Source organism: Sitodiplosis mosellana, unplaced genomic scaffold (assembly GCF_009176505.1).
Source record: "Sitodiplosis mosellana isolate CC-2019 unplaced genomic scaffold, AAFC_SMos_1.0 Smas_scaffold_1, whole genome shotgun sequence".
NCBI classification, from domain to species: Eukaryota; Metazoa; Arthropoda; class Insecta; order Diptera; family Cecidomyiidae; genus Sitodiplosis; species Sitodiplosis mosellana.
The window spans coordinates 22,883,355-22,907,391 of NW_022595244.1; the positions used below are offsets into that span (position 1 = coordinate 22,883,355).

General features: G+C 37.5%; 1 protein-coding gene across 2 annotated transcripts in view; it reads left to right on the forward strand.

The window, feature by feature from the left end:
* Window positions 1-24,037, forward strand: part of LOC129580336 (klarsicht protein) — a 105,426-nt gene that overhangs the window by 9,921 nt on the left and 71,468 nt on the right. The window contains exons 1-4 of one of the 2 annotated variants that reach the window (XM_055470667.1): window positions 12,217-12,235; window positions 18,572-19,246; window positions 20,517-20,726; window positions 20,822-20,980. In XM_055470667.1, the coding sequence (XP_055326642.1) occupies window positions 19,079-19,246; window positions 20,517-20,726; window positions 20,822-20,980 (537 nt within the window). In that variant the 5' untranslated portion in view covers window positions 12,217-12,235; window positions 18,572-19,078. Of the gene's footprint in view, window positions 1-12,216; window positions 12,236-18,571; window positions 19,247-20,516; window positions 20,727-20,821; window positions 20,981-24,037 lie in introns of those variants that run through there. The other variant, XM_055470666.1, reaches the window with a different exon arrangement.

Sequence of the window (24,037 nt, forward strand, 5' to 3'; positions counted from 1 at the left end):
CATTTTTCATGTGTTTCACCAATTTTAATTTTTAATTAAAATACCATATGAAACGCGGTCATGCACCCATCGAAATGAAATTCGTTGCCGGCGCAGCGCGTTCAAAAGCCAACATAGAATGTTTTCAAAATGATTGATTCATCACTTGTATGTAATTTCAGCCAAAGATTTTCTAAACTAATGTTAATTATTCGCCATTAATTGCGAAAGGATCAACCATTAAACTCACTTAAGCCTGTTGAAATTTCGGATTAACCCGAAATCACAGACATTTTTCAACGCACGAAAAATCTTGATCACTTTACAAAACCAAAAGTATGCCACACAAAATGAGCATAGAACATATTGTCTTAGATGCGAGCATTTCCAGCATATCAACGTGTTTGTGTTTTTATTCGCTTCTATTTCAACCTTTTGAAACAGTGAATTTCAGCCAGATGTTTTATTTTAAGAAACAAAAAAAAAACGCGGTGAATGCAATCCGAAAATCCCCCCACTTCACAGTACGAACGCATTTTACACACACACACACCGAGCGAATTTTTGTCGACGGAATTCACCACACAGAAGAAGCGGATTGTAAAAAAATCAGCGAAGCCCTCATTTCCACATCTTGTTTTCAAGTTGATTTTTCAGTTCTTTTTGATGAAGTTCTGTTTTCACTTATCATTCCATGTTTTTATAGCCGACTGATGATGATGAGATCAAATCGCTTGGGTTTTGTTTTGCTGTTGTTTTTGTTATTTTGTGCTCGAGTATCGAAAAGCCGTCGATTGCTCAAGATATGTTTTCGATTGCATTGCGAACTCAAAGTCTCGAATGCACACAATACAGGAAAAAGAACTCTCAAACCAGCCATATTATTGAAATCATGCGATTGGCATCGATACGTGTGCATTTGAAATGTTATGTGTTTTTGTTGGCCATTCTACGGCCCGCGCGCTTGGTCTCCAAACACACACACACACACACATACACACAACAACAACAACAGCAACAACTGCGACGAGAGCCAATTTACAATTCATCGTTTCGGCCCGATGTACTGCTACGTGTGAAGGGAATGGAATTGAAAACAATCGCACAATAGCACAAAATCATAATTGAAAATGAAAAAGAATGCATCAATCGTATTGAAAAAATCCTGGGTTAAGCGCAGTTTAGTTTTTCTTCATAATTCATATTAATTTGTGGAAAAAATGAGGAAGAGAGCGAAAAAGAGCGCGAGAGAATCGATTCGATTTGTGTTCTATGTGGCAAGTCGACAAAATATCAATCGATTTCTAACTCTCGCACATCGTCGTAGTCGTTGTTGTCGTTTTTCTCTTTTATTCCGGCCGAATTGCACGAAGCGATGATCGATTGCATCGCCGGTCTCCCTCTCTCTCTCTCCCTCTCTCTCCCTGCGATGTGATTCCATTGATCTGTCGATGCATGACGATGACAAAGAAATCGAGTCGCTTGATTGTGCCTTTTATTCACTTTTTAGCCGACTTTCAGATGACATTTTCACCTACATTCTCCGACCGTTGAAATGAATTGAAAAAAGAGAAAAAGCCATCGATTCAGAGGAATTAGAAGAAAAGAAGAAGAAGACAAAAAAGAAAAGAAAGAAAAACGAAGCGCAGCAGATACAATGTATCTGTGGCGGTTTCTGCTTTATCTAATGACTGTGCATGAGAAACTTCTCAATTACTGGTAAACATGGTGTGCGCAATGGTTTTTCTCTCATTGTCAGCAGCCCAATCGTTTGGGATTGGTTTGTGTCGACGGTTCAAATGCTATGGACCATTCAACCATTGCAAAATTGTTACATAAATTTAAATACACACTTAACGAACCACACATACACTCACACAAACCCATAACTGCACAAAAAGATCGATGTCGATGGGTGCCGAAAGCAAAGACGCGATTCTTCCAGCGCATGCACTCTTCGATTAAAGGAAAAACGTGCTCGGTCAAAAATATCAAACAAATAAAAGCAACTTTAATTCTTTTTTTCGTTTCCTTTTGTTTTTATCGACGAAAATTGCTCCGTTTAGTTTGGGAAATGGAATTCGAATTACAAATTGCCCGGTGATCAAAACGAAAACAAAATTGAGCCCAATTCTTTTATCACTAATGATGCGTGTCGCTCCCATCGTTTTTACTCTTGTGTGCCAAAACTCATTTCATAAATAATTCCATCCAATTAATAACAATACTTCTTCCCGCTTGCCTGCGGGCCCATGCGGTCTCCATTTCGCTTCAGTTTTAATAACGATCGACGATGCGATACAATGGAATGTTATTGGTTAAATGCAGAATGAAACTATTGGACCCTATCCGCACTCTTTAATTGCAATTCTCATGTCAAAGTCGGTTTAGAAATTGCTATATTTTTTGTTATTGTTGTTATTGTGGTTTCGACGTTTTCATATGTGATTGACGTCAAAGCTATAATTTCCTTGCACGATATTCTCAAATATGCCCTCAGTCCAGCCCAAGCTCAAATACAGATGTTTTTGTGTTCTTTTTTTTCTTCGAAAAAGTACACACATTTCCATTTCAACCAATGGTTCAAATGTACATACCATCCAAAATGAATGCCACAAATGGATTGCATAGCTTCTGTCATCCTGTTTACAATCGCCAGATCACGATGCCCCTCACAAATTCATTCATTAAATGAACGCCGTCTGCAGCGATTTGTTAGCCAAGGATTATGTTACACTGGCCTAGTAAATGCAAATATGGAATGTTTTCGTTTGGAAAGCATCGATCAGATGTCGCGAGCGGCTGCACGCTGCACCTTTCTCTATGTATCAGATTTCAATGTAATTCTAGGCGGTGTCTTTCCTAAGGCTTCACAATGATTTAATTTTCATATCATATTTTAATATTCACAATCTGCTATTCCCATAGATCATTAGCAAAATCCGTGCAAATAATTCAGCGTGGCTCGCCCGGTGCGCGTACATGAGCGAACGAACTCTTTCTTCGGTCAAAATGATAGCCCGAGAAACTATGTGCCTACATGTTAATACCGAAATGACAAAAGAACGGTACGGCTGTTGATTAAAGACAGCAAAACAAACGGGGTTCGGTTAATGGCTGCCCAAGAGAATCCAACGAGAGAGTTTGTGGTATTAAGCCGTTGATTGCGATTGTACACATATGACCTGACCAACTTTGAGATACACACACACACACACATACGGTTTTCTGCATTTGGACTTTGCAGGTTCTTATTGGCTTTGCCGATCTTCAACCTCATCGATTCAGCGCTCGTTTCTTTTATTCGATAACGCACTCAATAAATTCATGGCATAAATGAATAAGCTGCTATCAAATAAATTGAATCCACTTAACGAGTTAAATGCTGTTTCAACACCTCACTTCCACAACTGTGAATCAACCTACTCCAATGACACAGCAGCATCAGCAGCAGCATTTCTCTCTCTATTTCTCCGTGGTCGACGCTTGGTCATTTGCATCATAAGCTACGGTGCGTACACGTAAATGATCAGCTGGCTGCAGCGTCGATTATAAACACATTTCTATCGGTGGTTTTTTATTGGATAGGCCATTTCCTTGATGTTTCATTGCGATAAGCGTATTAATTTCGTTGTCGTTGTCAACCGAAACGCTTAATTTTGTTAAATATCGACAAAGAAATTTCTATATGAATTTTACTTTATGGTGATGAACAGTAAACACTCGACACGGATAATACCACCAATATTCCATTACGGTGATTTGTGTTTATACGAAAATAATAATGTACGTCTCAAATACAAACTGTGCTCTTCGTCATAACATCGACCGATTGTAAACAGTTAGAATTAATGTGACCACATTTGAACGAAGACGAAAAACAACGTTGCTTTGAAGTGCCATTCGTGAATGCAGACTTTAATAAGCGGTTTTCGAGGTTTAGTGGAAACGAAAATACCACCCAAATGATGTGCAAATATTGAAATATGATGCTGAAGCAGTTGTTTGTTTTTTCGAATGAAGAGTTTATTTTTTCCATTCATAAAGCGCTTATGATTATGCCAAAAATGGTAAATTTATTCAATTACAGCCAGAGACGAATAAGTAAAATATCATCCTCTGCTCACTTGATTTCCATAAACAAAAGTGCGTGCGCGTGTGTGTGCGTCTCCTATTTCCGATTGCCCAATACCATATCAACCTCAAATTCGAATCGAATAAGACATATTAGGCTGTCTTAATCCACGTAATGTGACAATATTTGCATCAAAATGAAAACCAATCGGTAATTACCAATTCGATTGTTGGGCCGTTGCCATCGTCATCATGAACTTCAGTCACATAAGTCGAATAAAAGCGATTATTCAATAAAGAAAAGCAAGCAATGCAAAGGCGTACATATTACTGTTTGTAGTGGTACTGGTCAATAGCTCTGCATCGATCATTCTACATACGGAACTGTTTAAACAAACTCATTCCGCATCTATTTGATTTGATTGTACACTTTGTTTGAGCACTTGCAAGACATCAAACACACACAACATCTTGTTCCAAGCAACTAATGATCTCTCGATAATGTATTCAGTTATTTTTGATTACTTTTCAAATAGAAATTCCACAAACTGGGTGTCACTTTGACGTCCATTTTACATATGTGAAGAGATATTGTTATCCGAATGAAGGGCAACCGGTAACGCAACCATTTTTACACATGTTAATAAAACTAATTTCCCATCAACATCAGCGCGAAACATGTTTTACGCTGTGGAAAAAAGGCAGACTCCAAGATCGTTTTGTAAGAAAAGTGTCACAGTAAATGTTCATAATACATGATGGGAGAGAAAAAAAAATAAATCGTGCAGGAAAAAAGTTATTAAGCGCGATAAGGTTGAAGATTCCTGTCGATCAAAACCAATGTTATGCAAAGGGCTTTCACTGACAAACATCAACCATGTTACTATTGCGTAACCAAGGAATGTTTTCTTGTTCTGTGTGTGTCTCCGTTGCTGAAACAACCAGCTGACTCTGGCAAGTCAATTCAGAAAGATGAATTGCTTAATGGTCAAAGACAGGCCATGAATTTATGGTTCTGCCAAGAAGCAGCATCATTAAATCGACGTTCGATATGAAATATGACAAATTTAATGGATTAATCGCACTCGTCCAAATGGAAATTAGACACACAAAAAAACCATTCCGACAGAACAACTGACTATCAATCGGGCAATTAATCAAGCGGAGTTGAATCAACTTTGATCGTTTAGAGAGAGAAAAAATAATTCAAAATTGACTTGAATTCAGTTATTTCCACATCGAAATGAGATTCCCTCTTGAGACAATATATGAACTTTGGAAGTCAGTAAATGGAATACAGCAGCGTCTACTTTATATTTCGATCGATTTAGTTAAGAAATAAAGTGATTAATATGGAAATGAGTTCGAAGCGCTTGATAAAAGATCAAAATTTCATTTGTTTTTATTCATCATCCGTTTTCCATTTTCATTCACTCTTTGGGAGCCAAAAAGAAAGGAAAACGAATAAGGTTTTGACTTGATAAGCAAATTACAAGCTATAAAACATTTTCAGACCATGTATTTTTCAAACTCTGATTTTCCTTTGGCGCTGCATCAACATTCTTACACGTTCTGGATCGTAAAAAGTGACACAAAGTTCTGAGATAAAAATGACAATGTGACGGTTGTTTTAGTCATGCGATGTAAGTCAGTATTTTGATAAACGTTAGAGCAGAGATGATCAATAGTCTGGCTTGTTTAACTTCTTTGAGGCTGGGAAATGAATAGCCGTATACAAATAAGAAAGAGAACGAATCGCATAATTCATTCAAAAGAATGTATTCTCTTCCGTTCAAATCTGTCAACGCTATCATTATTACACCAAGCGACGCCTTTCAATGTGTTTCAACCGTAGGAAAAAACGTTCCCATTTGTTGTGTTTTCTATCAAAAGGTTTATGTAATATCATGTGAAATTATCAACAACGGAATGAGGAGTGCACTCATTTATGCCCGACTTCAAATTCATCACACTAATAATGTGTAAATTCTCATAATTTTGTCGCTAACGCTTCTCTCCGTGGTGCCAAAGACCTTAACCAGAGCTAATTAAAAATGCACACACCTTTACAAAACCAAAAACCAGCCAGACGATCAATTAAATAAATTTTGAGAGAAAGAAAGAAATGAAAATTATAATTTGTCTTAATTTAATGCCATATATTTTGCCGGTTTCGTGTGGTGTATTCATAACGCTAATATATGTATATATAGCAGAGAGCGATTCTGCGTATTTATTTTTTCCTTCGTCGAGATAGAAATGTGTTTTTCTTGTCTAAATGTAAATCAGTTTGTTGCATCTAAGCAATCTGTATAATTTTCTTACAGCACTTTTTTGTGTTCGTTCCCCTTTTGCTTTGCAGATCGCTCCATGTTGGCGTCTTAATCGTCGCTCTCTTGATCCGTCGTTTGTTTGTTTCAAACCGCCGCTACGGAAGTATAAACAATCAAAGAATAACACGACCAATGAAAGATTGTCAGTGTGAAGTTCGGAGTGAAGAGAAAAAAATAAAAGAACCAAATTGTTTTTTTCACTCATCAATTAGAGAGCAACGCTTTCTAGTTTGAAGGTACACTTCAAACAAGACCCAATGAACACCAATTCAATCGTATCTTGCGATCAATATGAATTTGGCTTTTTGTGATTATATATTTTTTTTCCACAGATATGTAGAGATTTGATCGATCAACGTCATCCAAAAGAGACGAAGCTTATGGAATTTAAATCGCATTTTCTTTTATGTATATTGCGCACATTAATGACCATCTTTTGACATTCTAAGCCCATCTATACAGTTGTTAACATAAAATTTTATTTACATACCATTTAGTTTTTTTTTCTTTCTGTTTTAACCTAAGTCGAACCAATGAATTTCTCCCTAGCTGGGGAATATTAATTCCACGTTTCTCCTGATTAAAATTAATTTTCGTTTGCAGAAATCAGTTTTTTATGACTTGTACACACAACCAAAATCCACAACATAATTCGTGCATAATGATTATAATTACAGTATTATTGCCCGCCCAACACGGTTATTATCTCGTCTCTATTTCGCGTGTTCAACACAACGATACACAGCTATAGCCTAGGCTTTAACGGAATTAATCAAGAGCAAGCCAAAGAATGAGCCATAGAATGCTTTTGGTTTTGGCGGTGGCTTCATTTCAACGAAAAATTTACGTGTGTGAACTGAACTTAAAGCAAACGTATGTAAACCTTGTTCACTCTGTTTGCACGATTACAGTATCCGAGTTTTTAATGTAATGTTTACGTTGCTTGTTTGCTTTTGTATTCAAATAACGGTCGATCGGCTGCACGGTTCATACTTCACAAATGTTCATCGCACTTGTAAGCATGTTTATGTTCAGTTGGAGAGCGGCGAACAGCAGCGAAATTACCTAAAATTGCTCCCAGATCAATCCAGAAACCAGTGCACTTCCAATTGATTGATATGTTAAACGAGCTCACGTTTGATAAAGAAAGTGCGCTCCAGATTAACACACTCCATTTCTCGGTCTATTACCAACGAACCGCAATTAATTTCAATGAATCCATTTTCCCAGGCCTGATTCTGGTGAAAACAACACGAAACATTTGTTCTTTTTTCAAAAATAGAATGAATCTTCTTCTGAAATTTGATCATGAGGTCGATCAACATTTTCTCAAATTAACTCGTCTGATTCACCAAAACGCCCGAGTTTATGATTCAAAAGGATTAAGTTTATGAACTGAAAATGCGCATGTTGTGCCGTATTTCAAAGGTTATTTGCTGAAATTTAGATAAAATATTGGTATATCCATTTTGCAATCACTATACGCCCCGTGAATGAGCCTTTATCTCTCCCAATGATAAGTCTTAATCTGTGATAAAAGAATAGATTCAAACATCATGAAAGACATTTCCTAAAAATTGGGCCAAATGATTAGTATAGTGTCATTAATTATCCGTATGTGTCTCTCTGGTTGTGTTCTGGGTGAAACGATTGTCAAATTGAGTAACCAAACAGAAATGTAATTCAGAAGAAATATTTCATCACAACCATGTTAGAATTCACGAATGCAAAGAGTTGACTAAATAAAGCCCCGTGGAAAAAGAAAACGCAACCGAGAAACATTATCATCGCTGACTATTCTATAAGGCAAATAGAGTTAAATAGCGATGATGATCATGACGAAATCGGTACGATGAACACAAATATATGTATCGTCGTTTGTTTATTTGTCCCAAAATGTCTCGTTGTTTGACGTTCGCTTAGTGTCAGATAATAGATGTTGAAGATAGAAGACACAGGAAAATAAACAGTATGGCTAATTTGTCGTCGGTGTGTTTCATGCGGAAATTTATATTGTGACCGTTTTCAATAAATATGAAGCAATGTTTGACTTGTGAATTTCGATAACGAAATGCTATTTGTTGCTGTTGATGTTTGATGAAGAAATATTTATGTCATATTTGTTTTCTGGGGTTATTTGTGTTTCGTTTTTGAGTAATTTTTTTCGGCCACTTTTCACACGACGTAACGTCCCAGAATTTGATTAAATTCGCCCGTCTATTGTGCGGTGTTGATGTTGATTGACGAAGGCAGCTGCATCAAAGCAAATATTTATCCAGAACTTATCGCATTAATCATTATTGCCCATAAATTTGTGCACGAATTCCGAAGCGTGAAGTAATATAAAAAACGACAATGATTTCCCTGGCGAAAAGTTTCTGGCCATTCCGCATCGAAATCGTCTATTTATAAAACCATGTTGACAGTAATAATGAAAGGATTTCTAATTTCGATATCACGTGTGATATTTTGAACTCATCTTGAATACGGCTGTGGTCATAAATCACTACACATAATGTGCTTGGAATGTATGTGAATGTGGTTATTTATTTTAGAAATTTGCACATTATTACACGCGTTGATTTATTGTAATCGATTAAATTCCAAAAGCGTAGTAGTGATCAAAGGTTCTGCATGAACCAATGGAGAAAAATAAATAAATGCAGAAGAATCAGTCGCATTCATTTTCTTTCGTTTTTTTTATCAATGGACGGCTTAGGAAAATGGCCATTAAACAGGTCAATTGCATACGATGCATCACCGCTATTTTCTCTAATTAGGTCTGTGCGAACCTTAACATTAGCCGATGCTTTAAGTAGTACGCAGAGTTCATTACATTGAACCATCTCTCTTCTATCACAGAGACGGCAAGTGCACGGGATTCTTTTTGTTGTTGTTGATCGTTGCAAATTTATTTCTCCCAGTTTAATTTGCACAATAGATCTTTTTTTTCCCGTTTGGCTGTATGTGCATGATTCACTCGCTGTGTGTGTGTGATAATTTCATGTGTTTGCACAATGAAAAAGCACAAATTGGAGATTATTTATTACCACCGGGCGATTACATTCGATATTCTCCATTGGTGGAACAACGCAAGTATATGCCGCGCGCACGAATAATTAATGCAAATCCATTTCAGCAAACGGCTGATTCTTGGCCTTGTTTCGTCCATTATAATTTTGTAATAAACATGAAAATGATATATTATTTGCTTGAGAGCAGCTGGAATAGTGTACGCGCACAAGAAATAGACAAAAAAAAACCATAGCCATAAGATTCCAAGAAATGGAACAATTTTCAGTTTGAAACTACTACTTAAATTGAATATTTGTTGGCTTGTGATTTGTGTCATATTTCATCATTTGATGAAGGGAAAATAGTGCGCCGCCATTTGATTAATCCTCGAAATTATGCACAAAAAGTGAAACATTCAACACTACAAATTAAGAGAATGCAATATCACGTTGATGATTGGTCACCATTATACCGATAGAGTATTTGATCGTGTGCTGATTGAAAAACCATTCGCCGATAAACGATACAGTTGTATTTCATGTTAAGAATGGAAATCGGTGATGAAATCTAATTTCCATTTTTTCGCACTTTTTTCTCTCTCTTGTCTGCTCTCGGTCTCTCTATCTCTCTATATATCTGCACTTAACAAATTGACCGAACGTGAAGAAACCAATTACGACACATTGGCTCATATCTCACACAAGCGCCACTTCTCACTTGCTCACAGTATCTGTGATTTACAAATTAATACTTCTCTCCGCAAACAATATCCACGATGTATGTTTTGACTGATTTATATGTTTGAAAAATGCACAACACTTTGCCCGACTTTGCTGGTTTTGTGCCTCTGTTTGTTACTCGTTTTTTTTTCCTATTCCCTTTGCCGCGATCTGAATTAGTGTCGATATTCACTTAGCGTCGCGCGTTGTGCACCAGATCAAAATCGCTGTACCATTATTATTGCTTTTAAACATGAAATCGCAACTTCAATTATATGCCACAGCCGTACAAAGTGCCCTCAAATACTTTCACAGAGCCACACGGCACTGGATCGGAATAGCCAGAGTTGTGCTGTGAGTGATTCTCATGTACCCAATTCTCTCCGAAAGAGATTTTTTTCATTGTTTTCCATCCAACCCATAAATGTTGATCACTTGAGCAGTCGACGGCGCACTCGGCAGTTGCCGACATACGAGAGCATTTCTCATATCAATTTTAATGCCCATTTTAATTTTTCTTTTTATCATAATGATCTGAATGAGTTGTGTGTGCACAGTGCACACACACACGGTTCCAAGATACGGTTATGCTGATTGTTGGCTAGCTCGCGTTAGATCTTATTATGTTCACCTTTTCATGGTTTGGAGAAAAAAGTGTTTCATTTATGCAGCACCACGGATTGTTGTTGACTGTTTCTTTTTTTTCGTGGATTGCTGCTTTAGATTCTCGTTTTGTTGCTTCGAAAATTTAAATTGATTTTTGTAGGCGGCAATTTCTCTCTCTATTACCAAACAAAATGATTTTATTGCTATTATTATGGTTATACCATGATTTTTGTAACTTTGTTCCATTGTTTAGTTTTACTGTTATTGCTCGCCAGTTTTGTATCGCCACGGATTTGATTAGAGCCTTACGGTGTTGACTGACTGACTGGCTGGCTGCCTTCTCACATGCATAAGTCGCGCCTGCATTTTGACCAGGCGAATCACAATCGAGCGCGCGCACACACAAAGACACAATATGCATCTGATGAAATTTCACATTTAAGTGCCATGGCAAATGGCACATACGAGGAAAGAAGAAGTAAAACAAAAACATAAAGAACAACCAAAACGACATTGAGCGCTCTCGTTTCAGCAGCATTCATGCACCCAAAATAAATATGAATCGAGACTCTCTCTCTCTCTCTGTGTAATTGTTTAATTTGCATACGGGGCAAAGAGAAAGATCTATTTAAATTAGCATCGAATCGCACAGTGATGATCGAATGACTGTGAGGTGAAACGAACAAAAGGCAATACGATGGATGCACTTACCAGACTAGGCTGCCGCCGCCGTTTTCTTCACTCGTTCGTTTGTTGTTTTTGGTTTTTTATTTCATCTTCTACTCCGTTGTTCCAAATGAAAAACTCGTCGATGAAAAATGAGCGGAACCAAAACGCCGTGTATCTAGTTATGGAGTGCACGCGATTCAATATAAATTGGGTATTTATGTTTTTATCTAGTGTTTGCCTTATTTGTCATTGTCAATTTTTACCGCTTTTTTCCCGTCCGTAAAACATACACACAATTTTTCCGCATCGGAATCGGTATTGGATTTCGTCTCCACAAGCAAAATGGAAAGCCAAATAAGACACACGATCGAAATCGGCACGCGGGGAAATTTTCTATCATTCAAACGGAACAGCGAAATAAAAAGATGTGGGCATTTGATTTATTTTATTATTAAACTGCGCCGATACCGCATATTTTAGACTAACGTTTACAATCAAAATATAGAGGGAATTTATGTATGCGAATGGAAATTGTGTTGAATGAAAATTTACCAAATTCGTATCGCGACTCGGCGATTTTGGCTCGCGATTATAAATGAAATTGTGTTTCACATGTTTACCTTTTCTTCTTTTTCTTCCTTTTTTGGTCTTTCTTCGATTTATTCATCACATATTTTAGAGTCGCGCGAGGCCAGAAAATAAAAACAACAATAAAGGTATTGATTGCCAGGTATTGTTTTTCTGTATTTTGTTGGTGGTCTCTTCTGGAGGCAGCAATTTAAACAGAGCACAATCAATCTAATGCTGCGCCATAAATTTCGTATCTGGAATTGAATTTATGTGAGTTGATATGTTTGAGACGCGAGTGCGCGATCGCGCTAGCGTGAACGTGTTGGCTGCACTACTACCGAACGAGAGTGAAAATTCATGAGCCGGCTTAAATGTCACTGCCTCGAAATACCAAAAAACATACACTTAGAAACAGAAAATAAAACAAAATGCCTAATATACATATTTAGTTTCTAATGAAAGTTGCACAAGCAATAACAAACGATTCGCTTTTCAACGAAGAGAAAATCAATTTTAATTCTGATATTTTCGATTTCATTAATCGCATCGGTTTTCGGTACAGTAGAATCGCCTCAAGTCGATGTTTTTCGATGTAATCGAAACCAAAAGTCAAACGCCGTACCACACAATCGTTGGGTGCATGAAAAATTGACAAAATCTAGGCGATTTCGTTGCATTGAGGCTTCACTGTTTTGCCCAGATTGAAAATGAAATTTGTGGTGTCGCCGCTGCCGTGAATTCAAGGCATGTTGTCGTAACAACCGTACATAGTCGAAGACAGGAAAAAAAAATGAGAGTTGTTTAATTAATCGAAATCCAGAAAAAGTGCATTGCATGCCTCGAGTCGGAATTGCACCGGCCAAATGCGATGCAAAAGAAACATACGAAAATGTGATTTATCGATAGTGTAAAAGATAAACACATCTTGGATCTATTGAGTTGGCGCACTTATCGTCGCATGTTCGTCGGCTTCCATCGTCTTGTTATTCATAGAATTTGCACATGTAGCGAGATCACTTACACAAATGAGAGTGGCTCATTCTACGGCATCAAACATATCGGCGATAAGGTTCTTTGTACGCAACAACACACAACAGCGCGGTAGCAGCAACGACGACAGCGAAAATCGGTCGACAATCTCTCTTTCCATCGGATTGTGTCGAACAATTACGCTCATTTTCAAGCTCAATTTCCTTTCGACGTTGTGCCATTTGCTTTCGTGACCATAAGATGTAATTCAATAGTGAAATAGGTGAAAACGCCAAGCCAACGGATTGTGTACATCGGTCATATTGGTCGGGTGTCACAGTGAGAACGTATCGAATATATCGCAATGACAATTAGCATGTGCAAAATCCCAACCGTTGCCAATCAGCATGGAAAATATCAGGCAAAGCCGATACAATCATCGGTGGATAATTTAATAAGCAAAAAAAGCCGCACACCGCCGTCCATTCATTATAAATTCATTTGTACGGCTGTCAATTTTCCCTTGTTGACGGTTTGTTTTTGTGCAATTTTTGCATAGAAAGTGTGTGTTTATGTTTTTTGGTTCGCTTTCGTTGTTGCATTGTACGCGTTCTGCAGCACTGACGGTCATTCGATACGTTTTACACATTTTTCTTACTTTCATCAAATTGTTCAGTCGATTTTTTTTCTATTCCGGAGCCCGAGTTTTTGTGTGTGTGTGTGTGTGTGTGAGTGTTTCTCTTAACAAGTTTAGAAAAACAAATGCTTTTATGCAACGACGTGAAGTGATCGTAAAAATTGATTAATGTACGCTTGGCTAAATTGGCGGTCGATGTTTCATAAAAACCAACATACATGTCCGATTTCATTATAATCTTTTTGTTTTTTCGGCACATTCACGCCCAACACTCATAAGCAAGTGCAGCATTCTCTTGAGTTGATGACGACCACCGTCGCCGCCACCACTGCTGCTATCATCGTGGCCGCTGCTTAAAAGCACCTATAAATTTATAAAATTTATGGTTCGCCACTCTTTTTGTTTGAACATTGTCTCTCTTGTTTAATGCATTTGGAACGAGTTCTATTGCTTTTACTTAGTAACCGATCCGGCTTTAGGCCCTGTGTAACACTTTACGGAAATGCAGCCAAACGATATGCACTGGTTCCGAGTGATATACATGCAGCAGTACAAGTACGGTTACCTTAAAGTGTCACATTACACATTACCTGCCAATCGAAAAACCATAGATACACCTGCCGAGCGCGCGATTATTCATTCATTCATTCATTCATTCATTCGTTCATTCAAATGACCGACCAGCAGCCAATAACCAAGCAGCAACGATCAACTTCAATCAAATTCTAAATATAGAAAATAAGAAAGTGAATGACAGAATTATGTGAAACTACGACGTAAAATTTAGTCATTTGACAAACGAAACATTTTTGGGCATTTTACCAAAAAAGGAGCTCAAAATCAAGTGCCGTTTCACAATTTCGATCGAACCGTTGAAGAAGTATTCGAATTCATTTGCATAGCCGGTGGAATTTGGTTGCAATAGATTTGGTTGCGTGTGAGGTCGATGACTTGTTGTATGTAGCAAAGGCCGCAATTGAATTATCCCTCTTTCTAGCTCTTGAATAAACGAATTAATTTATTTTCAACATTTAATAAAATGTGACTCTGCATGAATCACCATCTTTTGGCCGAAACAAATGAGTAAGAGCTATTCCGAAAATTTGTGTGTTCGGAAGTCACAAAGGAAAAAAAAAGACATTACTCCATGTTCCTTGATATATGAATGGTTTGGAGCGAAAATGTAATACAGAAAAGTTGAGCGGAAAAATGTCAAATGAAAAGAGATAGCTATATAGTTCACTATACAGTTTACTATATAGATATCCTTTTTCCGCTCATTCATCATCGATATTTTTCCGCTCAACTTTTCTGTATTACATTTTCGCTTCAAACCGTTCATATCTAAGACGAATTCCCTGTTTTTATGGAGAAAAAAATTCCAGGCGTTTGATATGACGTGCATAAAACGCATAAATCTTCCCCCGCAAAGTTTCAAATGTGCCGATCACACGAATTTTCTGCATTGTCGCTTACAAACTCTTCGAATCGTGCAGCTATTCCCAACAGAAAAAATATTCCGAATAAAAGAAAGCACATTGAATATGTGTGTTCAAATATGATAAGTACATCATAAAAGGCCTATAAAACCGCACGTTCACAGTGCGTTCGGGAGTTTGCCATCTGTTTTTTTTTACTGTTATTGAATCCGTCTCTATTCATTAAAATACATCTTACGAGACACTTTCTATATGCGGCCTGTCGTTCCCCATAATTATTCGTCTGGATCATATGGTCTTTTTTCGTGTTTTTTTTTTAACGAAAAATGAAACGCCAATAAATTTTTATTTTACGCCGTTTTTTTTTCACTAGCGTGAAATGAAGTGAGTTCGGCTGAAGTTGGGGACTCTTGAAGCATGTCAACTCCCTCATTCTCAAAATTAGTTACAAGCGGCGACAAGAAAAAGAGCTCCTTTTGCCACTATTCACAACGTCTTGAATGTATGGTTTTCTTAATTCAGCTTCGTATGAAACCTGATCAAAATAGAAATGGCTTTTGATCGTATCTCAGAAAAAATAAATCCAACAATATTTCAATGGAAATAATGGCACTGCTTGATAGGGGATTGATAACAACTTTGTACGTACAAAAATATAAATCATGAAAATAGTGTCCAAACTATCACTTCCGAGTCTGATGTGGGCTCTGAAACAACTCGAGGGTCTAGTTTCATTGCAGATTAGAGTCAGTTTTTGAAAAGCGAAGAAAAAAAATGCGGTGGCTGTGAAGACATTTTCATTTGAATCGCGTTTCTGTTCAATGGTAAATTAAACGATCAAACAAAAGTGACGATATATAACATTTCTATTGTAAAAGCATTCATTGTGCGGTGTATTCAAACACATGGTCAACGAAAAATACAACCATCGATTGTTATGCAAACCGAATAATCCACAAACACACACAGAGAGAGATACACCCAACCATGTGCTTATTGTCATCATTAGTTGTTTTGTAATAATAATCGGATTGCGCGATCGCGATCCAACCAGCAATTAGCTACTCCATTATGATAATGTGTTGTTCTCTTGAATGGTTCGTATTTTTCAATTTCATATTTCCAGTTCATTGGAGATGCTTGTGTGTGAGTTCGCACATTGCATGTTCGTCTCGGGATTTTTCTTCCTGTATTCAACTGCAGCCACAGCAGCGGCAGCAGCATCATCATCAGCACCACACTGATTGCCAATCATATTTCAAATTGTTTTTTCTTCTTCTTCTTCTTCTTCTTTCCGTGCCGATCGAATTGAAAGAGAATTGCTACAGAAAAAGGAACCGGTTTTCCACGTTGATTTTCTTTCGATAGAATTTTGTTCCGTGCAAAAGTCGTGGACGGTTTTTTTCTTTTCTTCGCCACATTCAACAAAAAACCTACACATACCCAGTGAAGAGTGTACACGTTGTAAAGAAAATAATGTACATAATCTATTAGAAGATGGCCTATCTGGTGGATGAATCATCCGCAATCCATAAAAACGAGTGAGTAATGTGCAAGCGACAATGTTCTGTACATAGTTTGTTTGTCTCGATGTTTGTCATCAGCGACAGTTGAGCAATGCGCGCGAGTTGCGGTGTGCTGTGAGTGTGCAGTGTACACGCCAATTTCTGTGGTCATGTGAAATGCTTGCTGATTTTGATCTCATTGATCAAAGTACAGAATTATTATTATAAAACACATTCTATATTTAGTATATTCCAACTGACAACGCGCGAGCCGTGTCGATTTATTCTTTCCGTATGCTGCTTCCAACACTTTTGCAGCTTTGTCTCGCCAACTAAAACAACGTGGCCACACTTCTTTTGAAAGAGAAAAGAAGCGCTCATCAAATGGAGAGCAAACACACACAGAGAGAGATAGAGAGAGAGAGAGAGAGATAGAGACACTCAGCATTTTACAAAAGTATGTGTGTGTTCGTGCGAGCGCGCGCGTCAAATAGCTGCTTCAGAATGAAGCGAAAATGTGCAATTTATATGCTGATACTTCCAATGTCTAAATATGGATTGCAACGGAGATGAAAATGAATTGTCTACGTGCCTCCAATTTTGTGTGAAGAGAGCACATAACGCGGACCGCGCGACATGCACCACGGCCATGAAGAAAGAAATATGTGTACACATAGAGCTCGCGCGCTCTGTTGATAACGGTTATCTACCTAAACTCGAATTTATAACGGTTTGTACGTTGCACAAGATTAAAATTATCGATAAAAGCCTACGGTAGCTGACCATTATGCAGTATGTACACGCCGTCGATTCGAACCACATTTTCATAATTTATTGTGCCATTCGGTGTGCTTCATTTATTTCGTCTTAACTGCGATACGATATTTATGTTGTGCGGTAAGAGTAAAACGACGGCAATTTTTTCGGTTATTAAATTTGCCGACCGAAAGATACATTTGTGCATTGCGAAGCGAACAAATTACGACGGTGGAAAATTTACCATCAGGTTCATTGCACCGGCTAATACTTCTAATGAACAGATGGCAACCAGACGGAGTTGTGTCTCGGCTGTTCGAGTCAAAGGCTATCTGCGTATTGGTTCAATTTGGGCTAGGTGTGTTCTATAATTATGGAGATTTTTGTCAGAAATCTGAAACTGATCAAAGGCCATTGGGGTCAATATCATTCATAAACTCAAAGTCTCACTTAATTACGTTTGTGTACTTTGATTCCGACGGAAACGCATTTTATCCTAGAGCTCATTTCCAATCACTCCCATTTTGAAAGTGAAATGAGCCGGCAATTTTGGTGAGCAGCCCGGCATAAAATGAATTGGATACATTAAATTAAAATGATTTAAGCAAGTTGCGTGACAGTTTCATGATCTGACCTCATTGAAATCGAAAGCCAATCCAAATCCACATTGCACATGTTTGCACGTTTGTTGCACCACAACAACAACAACCAATTTGTTGTTTCATCGCATGACTTATTAGCTATATATTTTGTATTTGCCCATCGTCGTTCGAAACGTGTGCGACGCGCGTATTAAATCGAAAATTACGGGAATCGCATCAGATCAGATTGAATTTGTGGTTTTTGTGAGTTGTGCGGTTTTTATGGAATTTTATGGTATTCGGCTGCGCTCGATTGTGTGTGGATGGAAAGCTTCAATCAAAGTTCATTCATCATCATTGTATGTATCAGAAACGAGTATCGACGCCACATTTCTTGTGAATGAAAGGAAATTTGATATAGCCATATCGAACCACACACTTGAAACCGCCTCCCTCTATCACAACGGCCCCAATGTATTTATTTTTGTTATTAGCACTACGATCGTGCCACGATCTTCCATAATGAACATCATTAGTACAACATATTTGTTGGGCTGATAAGTTGAGTGTGTTACATTCACACCGGATTCGGTTTCGGTGCAGTTTAAACGAGAGGGAGAGAGAGAGAGTTGCATATGTGCAGTGACATTTTCCTTCAATCGATTAATTGATCCATAATTTGAATTGAAATTTATGGTTTTCTTTACATTCCATTACAGAAATCCAAGAGTTCACCTGACGCAGCCGAGAGGAATCGACAAATTGCGAATCGGTATTGTCAAATCCGTTCCGAACCAGACGAAGACATCGCCCGTTGAATTAGGAGAAGGACGAACACTTGATCCATACAAAATGGTGTATTGAACAACCGATTGCAATTTATTTGCAAACAAACATCAACAAACACCAATAACATCCAAGAACAGTTGATTTCTTCAATAAAAAAGAGCACAGACAGCACCCAACTTGCTATATTCATTTGCACTTCACCTTTTGAACAGAGGTGTACGTAAATCGAACTTTAGAAAAGTGATCCCAACGAGTGGACGATCTCTCGTAGCGAAATTGAAACCAATTTCCAAACCGACGAGACACACTCTAAACACACATATTGTTCAACTCGAGCAGTTTGAACTGAAATTGAATCTGGTCTTTTTTTAAGAGAAGAATTTTCTTAACGACGTTGCCAATATAAAAAAGGAGAAACACACTGAATTAACACAAAAATGGAAACTTCAATGACTGATAAGCAAACCCTTTCAACTAGTCCAATGAAACAGTCAGTATCAATGATATCGCTTCCGCCACCAACATCAGGTGGACGCGATCATGATGTCAGTGATTCATCAATCGCTGCTAAAGTCCTCATCGAACGGCCATACAACAGTCTCAAGGTAAGTAAAAACGCTTTAATCCTTCCACAAATCGACAGCGTAAAATCGATAGTGAAAAAAAGAGTTAATTCATGTCAAATATTTGCTTGTGCTTGTCCTTGCATTTCACGATAATTACATTTTCTCGTCGTCCTCTTTTTTGTTCATACAAACCCGGTGCATTTCAAATGACATGACCGACTACTATCCAGTTTATGTGAAACAGTATATCCCTTTTACTTTTCGTCATTTCATTCGAAACACGCAAACAATGCGCAAATGGGGAAACAATGCAATTGCAATCGGTCTTGAATAATGAATGAAAAGGCGCTAGTAAAAGCGCTAGAAGTTTGCATAAAGTGATAGCATATTTGTGTGTCTAGCCGCCCAAATGCATTGCAATTAGACTATCTGCATAAGAGAATCAACGGTAGTGAGCCAGCCGGTGTTGCATGTTTCGAATACCAAGTTTCCGCCTTTTCAAGCCGACAACAACTTTTCGACTCATACATATTTTCGTTCTGTGTACAAGAATAACTAAACTAATGCACATGCTTCGAAGTTTCATATTACAATCTAGTTCTAAAGCGAACATGAACACCAGTCGTCATTTAAAACGCAATGAACTTAAATGCAGCAATGAAATCGTTTCATTTTTAATCAGGTTTTTGGAACAATCGATCAGTAAATTTGATTTAATATCAAAATTCACAAACAACCATTACTATCGATAGAAAAATATAAATAGAAAAAAGCCTTTTAATGTGAATTATTAATGGACTTGCTCAACTTGTTTCGAGATTATTGTTTGAAATGAATACGAATTGCCCGGAATTGATAAAGTTCCGTCGTTGACGAAGAGGTGGCGCTTTTGAGGCATTTTGAGTTGTCTTGGATGAGAGACTCAAGTTTTGGGTTTGAGACTTCGTTAGCGGTGAGCGCCATCTGTTGAAACTCGAAAGCACCTCTTTCGCGATCTTTTTTTTCCTGCTTTCGACTTTCTTTTCTTCATTTTTCCCCGTGGAAGTTTGTTAAAGTCCAAAAGCTGAAGAAATACTTTTTGAAGTATTTACCAACCTTCTTCCAACTCCAGCGAATATTCAGCGTCTTTTTGTATTCAGCTATAGATTCAAATCTATTTGATAACGCGCAATCTTTTCTTCAAACAACTTTGTTTATTTATTGAACAATCGATAGCACAAATCCAATATTTAAATCCTTATTTCAATAAATCAATATTTTTTTTTTGAAATAAAATAGTTTTTTTTTCCACATTCTCGAAACCAAACAGAAAGAGCGAAATCCGGAGAAAGATCGATCAGATTGGCGCAGTTCTTGGGGCAGCAACCAGAGTTTCGTTGGAAAGGATGACTTCTGGTTGGCATTGCAATCAAATTACAACTTCATCATGGACACAAATCTGATCGATAGCTGCCGTGAAGCGCGTGGAGAACTGGAACGCAACTATTCAACCGAAACCAGTCATACAGACCAAAAGAAGGTAAATTCCGAACTTTGCCATCGAATGCCCGCTTGATAATATGCCAGAAATGTATTGGATGCGGGAATGTTTTAACTGTATGTTGTTAATTGCAGATAAACGGGGGAAAGCAGTCCGATGATTACATTGTTGATTTGAAGCGTTTGAGACTTTGGTTGCGTGAAATGGAAAAGCAACTGGCTCAATTTCCTACAATTTCTGATGCCATAAAAATGAAAGACTTTGAACTAGAAAGATTACAGAAAAAGAACGAGGTGAGTGGATTTCCGCACTTTTTCCAAATCCAATTTTTTCTTGTTTTTTCACAATATGCTCCAGCGTAAGAAAACATTCCGTTAGAAATAGCAACAAAAATAAAAGCAAGAAAACAAACATTTTGATGGATTAGATCAGGTGCTTGCTTTCGCTTTCATAACGCTATCATTTTTTTCGTTATAAAAAAAGTGTTCGTTACGTTTGTAATCAAATCAGTAAGATCATTGACACATTGCATTTTTGCTTCGTCTCGTTTCCTGCTGCGCATTAAAATCATGGCTGTTTGATTAGCGCCGAGTTCATAATTAATGATTCATTCATGTGAAAATATATCACGTATGAAAATGCGATCATACACACACATTGACCACTATACGCTGAAATGAAAACAAAGGTGAATTTTGATTTGTGATACTTGCGACTTCATGATTTCCTTTTCAAACAAACAAATCGCAACAGTGAAATGCATATAATAATAAATAATATTGAAAATCGTAAACAGCGATAAGTGGTGCATAAAACGAATTGCTTGTGGCAAATTTGCATTAAACCGGAGCCATAGATCAATTAACCAATCGTAAAATAAGACCATTGCACTGCCAAGAAAATTATTAAAAAAATGAAAAATATCATAATCCAATCGCCGTCGTCTACGGCCAACGTCTTAATCGGCTAGCATGTGGGTCTGACTTGTTGTCGATATCACTAAATTCGCACAAGTGAAAGAAAACGGATTCGAGTTGAGTAAAATGCAAGCAGCTAGCAAGAGAGAGCCATGTGCGTTTCGCGTGTGCCTACAAATCTGTTTTTATGGATTTTTTTTGTTCTGATTAAATCAAATAGGTTTGTGCCGCATTTCATGACCGTCCGATTTGCATGCAAAACACAATCAAAACGTCAATCGACATGAAAATCCACGCCACACGAACATGAATCACACACACACTCACCCAGATGCTATCAATATCTTGGTGAAAATTTTTCAAATCGGTTCGCTTCGCTGGCGAAAGCTACACTTTCATCAATCGCTCGCTCGCAAAAAAAATAACTTAAAGGGAAAAAAATTAATTGAAAAGCCAAAATGAATTAACTGTTGTCTTCGACGATCGATCGCGAGCTCCATTCTGGCGCGCTATTGTCCATATGGCATTGCCAACGCAACTGAAACGTAAACAAGATAAAACTAAATGAAAATTAGATTTTTCATCACATCGTATATTTTGCGCGCGCAAGTAATTACGGCCGCTCGCTACCATTTCGATCGAGTTGTATGTAGCATTCGAATGAAAACAAAACGAAACTAAAAAAACGGTTCGTTACTACATGCGCCATCGACCTCAATCGACAATTTATATTTTTTTACATATGGAGTGACTTTTTCAGCCCATGTTCCATGGCATGTTGGCTGGTTTTATCACGACATCAACATCTAAAAGTGTCAAATGAAATGTTAACAGCCACCTACTGGGAGGCTTTTATACAAACTTTTCAATTTTGGCCCCATCACATTCGAAAGCAATTATTGTTTTAGTGTAAATTTCATTTGCAAAATGTCACTTTGTTTATGAGCATCGGAAAAAACGGAAGGAAAATAATTGACGATCCCCATTGCAATGGGATTAGGTTGTAATGACATTTTTAAAATGATTGCCAACTTTGGATTATGTGCGCGGAAGCCTTAAGCACTTTTACTTTGTTTGTTGATTGTTTTTGGTTGGCCGTGGGCTGGGATAATTGCTGATTAGATTGCAAACCATGTTGATGCAATTGAGTCATTGTCCATAGATAAGCCACGCCGTTGTTGTTCTTCTTTTTTTTTCATCATTCAGGTAAAGCGATTAAATGTCGTCATCAATTTCCGTTAATTTACTCACGCGACTGACTTATAAAATTTGTTCGCCTTGCAATGTCTCTCTCCCGTTGCCAAATAGATTGCCAGTGTTAGTTGTTTGTCAGCTTTAGTGCGACAATGATTCATGGCCCATTGAAATTTCTCCGGCTGAAAATGTATTAAATTTTTGCACACATATTTTACGGTGATCGTTTCGTTATATTCGCTGTGATACGATGCGATGCGGTCTCACGTGTTGCATGTGCTCGATTTTACATCGTCAGACAGTCGTACATACTCTCCATCTGTATATCTAAATAGTTTCCGCTTAATTCAATTGGATTTTTCTTTCACTCCAAACAATGGCATCTCATCGTAAACATGTGAATATAGAAATTTCCGTACGCGATTGCGTCGCGCAAAAAAGTTATAACTGTCAAGATATTAATGAAATTTATGCAAGCGATAATCATAAGAAACTACAAAGGATGAAGATAAACCAATGAATGCGACTTGAGCCAAGCATTTTTGTTTTGTTGTTGCTATTATTGTACGTATTTTATAACATATTGAATGTCATAACTGTTTCAGCTGAGACAAGCAATATCAGAAATAAACACAATCTCGTAAATAATGCCGCGAATTAGTATTAGATCGTGGAAGCTACACGAAAAAAAAGACGCAAACTCATTGCTAATGGAAGTAGCCGTAGATTGTTCTATCAATAAAAATTTCTGCATAAAATGCTATAAAAAATGGGCTCGAGCAAAGACAAGCTTTGGTTCACGGTAGAACGACTTAAATCCATGGACAACATTAATGGTTCTTTTTCTCTTGTCGGTGATGATGTCATAGCCTTTTCTTAGCATTCGATTGACGCTGTGCTGTTTCGATATAGGAACATTTGAATGTTGATCATCGCAAAAAACGACCTTTTTTGTGGTTCACATTTGCATGCCAATAACATTGAAACCCCGTCAATCTTGTAGTGCAATGAATGAAAACAGAATGACGAGAGCGAAAAATGAAATCTGAGACAAAGAGGATAAAACCATTTATTTTTGTTATGTTGCCAATTTTAGTTTTGGTCACACACACCACAAAAAGACCAGGCGAACAATCAATTTTTTGGCATTATTCAATTCCTTTTTCACTGCTTTTTCCATACAATGAGCCAAATTACCAAATAAAAAAGTGATTCTTCGGAAGAAACAACAACAACAAG